The 10,636-nt window shown below is 37.6% G+C and overlaps 1 protein-coding gene across 1 annotated transcript in view; it reads left to right on the top strand.

Moving 5' to 3' along the window:
• The window catches only part of nsg2 (neuronal vesicle trafficking associated 2), a 34,905-nt gene extending 26,598 nt beyond the window's left edge, over window positions 1–8,307 (top strand). Inside the window, exons 4-5 of the mRNA XM_032534567.1 lie at window positions 4,387–4,497; window positions 6,777–8,307. Coding sequence (XP_032390458.1) covers window positions 4,387–4,497; window positions 6,777–6,974 — 309 coding nt within the window. The 3' untranslated portion in view covers window positions 6,975–8,307. The remainder of the gene's footprint in view (window positions 1–4,386; window positions 4,498–6,776) is intronic.
• The last annotated feature ends 2,329 nt before the right edge of the window (window positions 8,308–10,636 follow it).

Here is a 10,636-nt window from a genome sequence, read left to right as displayed (position 1 = left end):
ACTAAGGCCAAATGTTCCCCAGTTCCAGCTTCTCAGTTGTAAAGATTAGCTCCTTTTCTTTTCTGTGAATGATAACTGTTGAGATTTATACCAAGAATGGTTTTGAGTCTAACTCAGTGAGGGCCACTCAACTTTAAAATGTTTAAAATTTGTACTTAAGCGGGTTTAAGTTAGATGACATTAAGAACAATTTGGTGAGCATTTTTTATTATTACTCAGTATATATTTGTTACTGTAAATGTAAGTTATGTTTTTTTTTATGTTGTCTGTAACTTATTGTTCTTGCTCTTGACCAAGACTCTCTTAAAATTTAGATATTTCAACTCAGGTTTTCCTGGTTGAATAAAATAAGCGTAAGTACCTTGAAATCAGATGTGATGCTGCATAAAAAACAGTGAGCATGTGTGTGATCACGTTCAGTACAATGCAGCATAGAGGCAAGGGAGTATACTGATTAGTTTTTGTTTGTTTGTAGTAGTTTGCATTCATTTTGCTCTCAAGTTTCTATTTTTTAGTTCCAGTTTCATGGTGCAAACAGTTTAAATGCACAGGGAGATGTTGGTGAAATGCATTCTGAAAATCCTTGCTCAGTGCAGCTTTAAATACCATGGGAATGAATCCATGTGCATAGAAACAACGGGTTTCTATTGGCCCTGGGTTGATTAGGTCAAACAACTAAAGCCCAGCAGGCATGGTCACCTGTTACGCAGTCAATCCAGTCTTTACTAATGGAGCCAGTTCTTGTTAAGGACACAGTGCTCTTCATCCAAATTATTGCAGCACGCTGTGCTTTTACTGTACCTGCATCCACAAAAAACAAACACCTGTCTCTTATCTGTGGCACACATAGCAAGCATGATTATGATTGTGTTGGTGGTGATAGTGGCGTAGGATGGCACATAGTGGAGCGCTAATGACAAAACAGCACTAGCAACTGTGTTCAACAGAAAAAAGGATGATGTTGATGTGGGTGGGAGAAGCTGCCATGATGGGAGTTATCCTAAGCTTGTATTCAACAAAAAAGCCTCATTCTATTACATTGGATTCTACTGTGCAATTCTATTCTGTTCTATGTTTAATGTGGCTGCACCCTTGGCGCAGATTCAGCTGTTATCAGAAGAATAAGAGCATTATCGTATCACAGAGTATATTGCATCAGTCTAGTAGATACTGGCAGATAAATGTAGTGGGATGTGTGGGAGTCTTCATTCGTAAGCTATAGCGTTACCCTAACGACTTCCTAAGGTTTACTGCTGAGTTCAGCCGGATTATGAATAATGGAGAAAGGTCAGGGTAGATTTTTAATGGATTTATACACCACGTGGCCGTGGCTGCATCAACAGGGATTCTAGAGCGATCATTTCTAATACAAAGGGCAGGGTATGTTCTGGCCTGAACTTTTGCTCCGACTGCTGCTGCTGTGTTAAATTTACAATGAAAGTGTCACCGAACGTTAACATAGGCTACACTTTCCATGCCAGGGTTAATACCACTAATCTAAGTCTAATTCCAAACATCATTAAAGCGTGGTCAGAACATACTGTATATTTTAAAGAAGGCAGTTTAATTCAATAAATAATCGGCCGAATTAATGTTTCAGATGAGTTGGCCATACAAATGCTTTGCTGTTTAAATTGAGTCAATTTCAGTTCTTTAGTCACTAGCAACTTTAGTCTTTGTTTCAGGTTTCAAAGTGTCTACGCGAGCTTGTGTCTCCAAATGCATGAAACACTGATTGCTCGGTGCATGATATGAGGAGCTTTACACTAATCCCCCTCCTTAGTAAGCTGTTTCATGTGCATCACAATCAAAAAGGGGGTCAGGGTGGGTCTTAATCAGTTATTCAACTTTTATTTCGCCTCCAAAAGGCAAGTCACCATGACTTTAAATGCGTCATTGTGATGTATTGCAGTGTGTGATGTGTGGAAGTAATTTACAGAGTGTCAGCAGAAACCAAGGCTGAGAGTCATGTCCCCCAGTTGACACCAAGTAAACAGTCACTTAGCTTGCGTGTCCCTGTCCACCCCCATAACACTGATGGAGACTAATGATCACACCCATGTGTAATTGCTCTGACATATCACAGTGACAGATCATATAGAAAGCAGTAAATCAAGAAGGACTTTAATGTGGGAATTGAAATGGAAACTGGAAATTAGAAACCATCCATTATGGAACGTTCTGTTTTTTTATTCAGCCCAATCACTGGGATAAATCAGTCTTTTTAATGGAAACTTTAATATTTTGGAGCGTGTGGGGGAAACATGCACACGTGCGGATGCAAGCCTATGCATGCACCACACATTGGCATGTGTGACTTGGCAGATAATACAATTTTTAAACACAACTATCCTTTGCACTTGATTTGCATAATTCTAATTAAATGCTCACTCAGAAGCATCCAATCACGATGTCAAGTAGAAAGTAGGAGGAAATAAATCCTTTTATATTTTAATCTGCTTTACTACCACATTGTCTAGCCTGCCAGGGAAATTAATATTTCACCTCAAACTACACAGAGGCATTTTTATTTGCATCAGTACGATTAAAGAAATGTGTTATTTCCATCATGTTAGATCAGCTCTGCTTTTGGCTGCTATTAGGCTTTTTTTTACACTGCAGATGTATTTTGATTTGGTCCAAGTAAATGCTGATAACATTTCATACTTTAGTTCCATATTGTGAAGACTGACCAGAATGTTTTAGTTAGTTCCAGTTTTTTTGCAGTTTCAAAAAATTGCAACGCACCTATGTATTTATAATCATTTATAATTTTTCCTTTCTTCTGCTTCTCGCAATAGCCTTCTCTTGGTGATTTGAGTGCACTGAGTGGACAAGAAGGATGCGGATAGATTCATGAGGTTGATTTAAAAAAAAAAAAAAAACTGAAATTATTTTTTTTTTCACCCTCATGATCGGCAAAGTCAGTGTGGATTTTCATTAACGGCTGGGCGATATACTATGTATAACATTATGGAAAAATGTATGCAAATCACAGAAAAAACTGAAAAGGCACTTGGAGAGCGCAGATCTCCGGCCGGGCATGCTATGCTATACTATTACACTATGTTAATGCAGTGTGAAGTTTCCGAGTCCGATTGTTCTGACCACGTGAATGCAGCACAAATGCCCTATTTCATTATGTTAACTAAAGTGAAAATTAGCGTAGTGTGCGTATCTGCAATCACCATCATTGATGCCATGTGATTTATATCCACTCTAAAATGTAATGGGTTTCTCCATGGCCCATGAATGAGATTTCCACCAAGTTTAATACAAATCAAGCCAGTAGTTTTTCCCGTAATTCTACTGACAGACAAACAAACCAATAAACAGACGAACACAGCGACCTTCCTCAGCGGAGTTAATAATCAAATTGAGGTTCAATGCAATGGCATTGTTGTATATTTCATGAAACAAAACCCTCACATTAAAAACTACACTTCAGGAACTCATTTTGCTAGTTTTTTTATTGACAATTTGCTTGAAATTAAAACAAAAATACAATATTAAAAGCCAAATGAATGTAATATCATACCATTAGTCCACTGCAACTTGATACACATTATTTACAGTGTAATTGAATAGGTCTATATGGAGACCCAGCTTGACATAATGAAGTCCTTTATATTAAGCTCACATCACGTACATCTGCGTAACAGGAGGTGATATCTTTGAGGATTACAAGAAGACTTTGTACCGGGACAAGTCTGCAGTAACTTTAGTGTGCTTTGATCTTTTACTTTTGAAGAACATTTGTAATTTAATGAGGATGGAACTTGTGGAAAGTGTTTAATAATTAAACCATTATTTATTAAGAAACCTAATTACAAGTTCATATTTGCAATAGGGCGTTTTCGCAGAAGATATTTTTTTACATCTCACAGTAGGAAAAGCACAGGAATGATGGAAATGATGGACTTAAAGATGGCTGAATTCCATTTAGCTGCTTCAGTTTCCAGGTCCTGGTATTGTGCATGATGGGTCAGTGGCTCACTGTCATGGCTTACTGGGACGCTTGAACAGAAAAGAGCCATTGTTAATGTTATAAGTCACAGCTGTGCTTTCCTTCACAAATCTGTTGTGAAAAAGTGTCTACAGTATGCTAAAAAACACAGGTCTCGGTACAGTGTCACGACCTAAGTCCTCCATCACGAAACTCAACAGGAACACCTTGCCTTGAGGAGCCATTCACCTCAGTCAGCAGCATCTAACTGTACCATTTATTATGCCACAAACACACACACACACATACACATACACACACACACACACACACACACACACACACACACACACACACACACACACACACACACACACACACACACACACACACACACACACACACACACACACACTGACCAGCATTTGTCCTTCCCCCAGGTGACTATTCTGATCATCCTGGCCCTGGCCTTCCTCGCCTGCATTGTGTTCTTGGTGGTTTATAAGGCCTTCACCTATGACCATGCCTGCCCAGATGGATTCATTTACAAGGTAAGACCCATAAGTGGCCTGCATTATATTTTACAGCGTTACAACACACCTATTTAAAGCCCAGAGATAGTCAGGTGGTTAACAGGGCAGTTATGTGTGAAATGCGTGAAAGTTAGCATTCACAGGATGAGTTAAGATCTTAATTCTGATTTGTTTAGTCTATAAAATATCCCAAACTGTCCATCACAATTTCCATCAGCCCTGGGTTACATCGTCATATCACTTGTTTTTTCCAACCAACAGTCTAAAACCCAAATATGTTGAATTGGCAATGATCTAAAATGGAGAAAATCAACAAATTTGAGATATTAGTGGCATTTTTGCTTAAAAATGTTAAAGGATTAATTAATTAAAATGTGTTGCCCCTTTATTTTCTGGCAATTAAAGCAAGCTCAACATTTTTGGAATATTTGCTTTTTGGTGGAGAGTAAGATGAGAAGTCCATTGAATATCAAGGGATACCCAGGAGCTGGTTATCTTCGTTTAGTTTAGTTTAGCGCAAAGACTGGAAACAAGGTGAAACAAGAGACAAAATCCACAGACCAACAACTCTAAAGCTCATTAATTCGAACATCGTAATGATCATTTGTTTAATCCTTGCAAAAACTGTAGTATAGAACAACAGTTTGCCAGAGGGGTTATGTGCTGAACTAATCCTTGGCTGTTTAAATCCTCTCTGCCCTTTACTTTCTCCCTCTCTACTTTCCTTCCTATCTAAATAAAAAAAAATTAAAAGTTGGATTTACAAACCAGTCTCCACTGGGGAAAAAAAAACCATCCCGCACTACTTTTACTCATTTCTGAGGTCATGTTACAAGAAGAGGCTAGGGAATCATGAATCAGTGATAGCAGTGATTTTGGTATGACCAGTATAATCAAGTGTAATATTAGGCTTTTGTTCCTTGACACAGAAGCCAAAGAAAGAAACTCCATTGAGGCCATTCTCATATGCCATTAGCCATGTCAACTATTTGATGAAAATTAAACTAACTGCCTATATGACAATAATTATCACATTGTGATCACTAACCCCCCATTTATATGGCTGAGCTCATAAAAGAAATAGCTTAAACACCCATTCTGATCTAACAATCTGCGACCCAGATATGTACAGTATTAGGGTTGAATCTCTACACTTTATTAAAAATGTCATGCAGATAGTCTCTCCATACCTCCCTGGTACTTGCTTATAACAAAGGTTTCTCTGTACTTTGTGAGAGGTCACCTTGGGATTCTGTGTCACTGGACAAACCTGGCCTTTAAGGTGGTATAAATCTAGTTTCAGGCCCACAGCCTCTGCAGGGGCTCTGATTGCAGCCTGCAGAGATATTATTAGCAGTGTCCCATGTATGTGTTCACCGGGTGCAAACATGTCGAAAAACTTGCACACACTCACACAATACTGTATGGCACGTACAACACACAACTGCACACAAGGTTGTAAATGTGTACACACTCAAACACATTCTAATGCTCTACGGACTCAAAACACATGTGCATATGCAATACATTACAGTATTACGGCCTGTTTCTCCTCTTCCCCTCTATGTGTTCCCACAGCTGTAATGTAAATGGCTTCTTTTATCGCTTGCATATTCTCTCTAATGAAAACAGGATTGTATACAGACAGTCTTGTGGTTGTTTTTTTCCCCCATCATCTTAAATTCTCATTAGACATTTTTGGCTGGTTTTGGCAATTATTTTGACTTTTTTTTCCTTTTTGTTTCTGAAAAATGTTTTTACTGGGAACCACACATTATGTATTTTTTAGCTAAATATAAAGAAGAGTACTTTTTTTAAAAACAAACCACAAAGCAGCTAGCCCTCTATGTCTGTAAGGCAAACGTAGATTTTAGCTTCTTAGACATGCCAGTTTGAATATTACTAATATATTTGAACATTACTGAGTTATGTCAAGTATACTACTAATGTAACATCTTAATACATCTGAACTTAATTAGTCAATTTTCTATAGATGTATAGAATGACTTTTTTCCGACTGGCTTGTTTCAACCTTGAGAGGGCCTCGTCAACAAGCAGCTGCATTATTTTATCTGATTCTATTCATGTACAAACAAGATAAATATGTGATCATGCTAATTGCAAACATATCTTGTTTAAAACTATGCACACCACAACTAGACTTTCAATCACAGTCAGAAAAATTCCATTTCAATATTTTTCTGAAATCGTTCAGCACTATGAAAAACTTAGATGCCTTTAACATTGAATGAATTGATAAATGTTATGAACCTCACAGTTCTCTTTCTCCCTTACAGCACAAGCGGTGTATCCCAGCCTCTTTGGAGGCCTACTACGCTGCTCAAGATGCCAATTCAAGGGGCCGTTTCTACACAGTGATCAGCCACTACAGCATGGCCAAGCAGACCACCTCGCACTCTGTCTCCCCCTGGCTTCCTGGAGGGGCGGCGGGGCAGCAGCACGATGCTAAACCGCCAAGCGACGAGGGTCACTGAGTTAACTGAATGGTTAATGGTTAAAGGGTGTTGTAAACACATGCAGACATGAAGAAATACAGACACAGGCAGATATAGACGCAGCAACACACAAACATGTAGGTGAATATTTAAAGATATAGACAAAAGAGACACAAATCTCCACAACAGCTACATATACAAAGCCGATATAGAGTGAAAACTTGCATGCAGACATAAGAACACACAAGCACGTGCTAGGTCATATTCTGATTTACCCGACCCGGTCTCACGCCAGTTCGTGAAATGGTCATGTTATTGTCCATTTATATGCTCATTCTCTTATCGAGGAGCATTTCCCAGTGAACCTTTGCTCTCTTGGGATCATCCTCTGCTGATACACACACACACACACACACACACACACACACACACACACACACGGTCTGCTCTCTCATTACCATGTTTTTAGTCCTTTCCTCTAATTTATTGTCTCGATATATTTATTTTTTACTCTAACGTATGAATGATTTGTATGTGATTATCTTTGTACAAAGGCACGTGTCAATTGTGAGATCTCTGAAGTTGGGAGTCTGTTTTTTCTTCTGCAAGTGTGTATAGTGTAGTTAATATGCATTCACGGCGCTTTTTCTTTGTTGTCCAAACTGTGTAACCTCAGGCACGTCCGTCCCAACTTCATATTCCAACCCGAAAAATGTAAGTATAGTCTTGTATTGCTGTAACACATTATTAAACACAAAATTTCAGCTGTACTGTCTGAGGAAAGTTTGACGCCAGTGTCCACATCCGCAACATGTCTTGAGTGGATTGAATGAATTTTCCCATCGTGGCTGTTTGGTAGCTCATATACAGAGATATTTCAATGTGCTGTGCTATACATTTTAAATCCTGAAATCCCCCAGTAACCCAAGCTGTACATACAACCGTGCGATCAGACTAGTTTTTTGTGTGTATGCATTGTTTTTTTTTATTATTAGGAGTTTTTTAATTTTACAGAGTAACTGTGAGTTACTTACCTATTGCTTCAGTTGTGTATATGTACTGTAGCTCCATTCAACACAATGTTACAGATGGGAAGGGAAATACCGTGCATATCAACGTCTCTTGCCGAAATTCTTGCCGTTATTTTCCGCAGTTTTGATATGTTTATTAATGGGCTTCAACTCCAGCCGATTTTTGTTCCTGTACTGTTATTTTTCATTTTGTAACATTGGATCTGTTGTCAGGAGTGTTTTTATGAGATATTGTGATGTTGTTAGTTGATGTGTAGCGATACCTGGTGTAATTTATCAGTGTGCATCCTTGTCACTCTTCTCTTGGTTTGAATTCAAAATAAAACAAGCTGTGACCTGTGTCGAGTGTGTCTGTCAGTCCCACTTACCGCTGTGTCTCTTTAGCACTCACATGGTGCCTAATGCAGCCCTGAGGCAGTGCAGTGTGAATGGCAGAAAGTTATATTATTCATATGTTCATACTCCTACTCAAATTCAAGGATTCTGCTGTGCATAGAACGTTTCAAAGCTGCAAAGAGATTTGTTGGCTGTAATTGTGAACAGCGGTGATTGACAGAAAAAAAAAAATCATACATCTACATAGTCCTCTGTGAATGGCAGATAAGGCCTTTCTTTTACTTATGAGCAGTACTAACAACAGTGTATTAAGTGAGTGACAAGAATAGCTTTTCTAATTAGTAGCTAGTATTCTAATGAATCCGTCAGCTGTCTATGTTTTTCTCCACAGAGGAGTGAAACGCCCACTGAATGCAACAGAGCTTTCAGAGAAAGAGAGAAGAAAACAACATGGAGGAAAAAACTAAGATAAACGGTGTTTCTCTTTGGATAAAAAACCCATATACATTAAATTCAACATTTTAAATGTCCAGGAAATTTGCTTCAAATACCATAAAGTAAGTTCAAAATCCCCCATGAATGATGCGGGCACCACATGAGTCAATCAGTAAGATTAGATGCGCACCATCCTGCCGTGTTAAGCATAATCAGACAGATAGTATGTCAATAATACTAAAGGTTTTCACCTTTTTCATTTGCATTTCAATAATTCCCAGCAGTGTTACTGAAATGACAGAAAATAAAAATGTATCATCATTAATGTCTGGAATGTAAGATTTAAATAAAAAGCATATTAGTATATTTGATAAGACAGCAGCAGCAATAATGTAATATTTGTTTTTTTCTTGTCTTACTATTACTAGTCATCCTATTTCTATAACACAGTAGATAGGCCAAAGCCAACCATTGCTGTAAAAACCAAAATATATTCAAACTACAATTATTTAAACTTAATTTTTTAAAGCTAAATGTGTTTTATATACTAACACTCAGTAAATAGATTCACTCTACAACACTGGCCCACTCCATTCTCTGTTCATGACCATCACTATATAATGTATGTCATTTCCTATCACAGTCAACATACATTTTCATATAGTATTATACATCTTCTGAAAAATTTATTGAGAACTGTCTGTTTTTGGCCACTTCAGCAAAGTAAATAGCTCAGAAATTAAAGTATTACATTGCAACAATACAAAAATCAGACAAATCCAATTTCACCATATAACAGTCCTGATCATAACCTTACAGCATTATCCATGAAGGACTACTACACCTATAAATGTTTACGAGTTATTTTACGGTAGACACATTCATATTGTTTATAATGCCATATCAACCAACCCTACTAGCTGCTCTTTCAAAGGTACTAAAACATGATATCCCACTGGGTCTTTGAAGGGATTCCCAAATGCTATGTAATATGCTAATGTACAAGAAGTATTATAACAGGACAAACCATTCAATGCATGCTTGTTTCTTTAAACAAACCAACAAAACAACATAAATTCTCACAATCTGCACGTGTTGGTGCACCAAGTTCAAGTACAGCTTCTTTAAAAAAAAATAAACATTGTTAATGCTATATTTTGCACATAATGTTTCTATTCACTCCAAGCTGATGGCGTGCATGACAGCCTAACAAGACTAAGAATCTACAGCTACACTATTGGCTCTGTGACAGTATCATCATGCTACTGTAACATGTTCATAATGAAAATGCCAACATACTGATGTTAAGAAGGCATCATGTTTACTACAGTCCCCCATCATTATTGAGGGGTAACTTTTTCTGCTAAAGATTTTCTACCATGGTCAGAAAGCATAGGCACTATGACTCTAGAACGGCTACTCGCTCCGAAGGTAGTCACTGTCACAGCTCATTTCTCCCTCGCTTTATCACACACAAACACACACACACACACACACACACACACACACACATTCACACACACGCCGGCTCGACGCACACACCAGCTCAAAAGTATAAACATCAGGCCACTTACGTTATTTGCACTACAAAGAGTGTATATATTTGTTATTTATTTTTGCTACAGTGCTTAACAAGCATTATTTAATTGGCCTGTTGAGGGGCAATAACTCACTCACTTTGTCCCACAACAAAATTTAAATAGTTTAAATGTGTGTACAGTGTTTCTGTTAATGTATTGTATTATGTGTCCATTTCCTTATAATATTCAGATTTACCATAAATAATTAAACATGCACATGTATTTTAAGTCCATTTTAAGTTACTTAAAAATAACGCATTAGTTACTTTCTAAAATGACTAGTTACTTTTATAATTTGTAACTGAGTATCTAATTTAGT

Source organism: Etheostoma spectabile, chromosome 13 (genome assembly GCF_008692095.1).
Source record: "Etheostoma spectabile isolate EspeVRDwgs_2016 chromosome 13, UIUC_Espe_1.0, whole genome shotgun sequence".
Classification (NCBI taxonomy): Eukaryota; Metazoa; Chordata; class Actinopteri; order Perciformes; family Percidae; genus Etheostoma; species Etheostoma spectabile.
The sequence above is the reverse complement of the archived record's forward strand: the minus strand, read 5'-3'. Positions and strand labels throughout refer to the sequence as shown.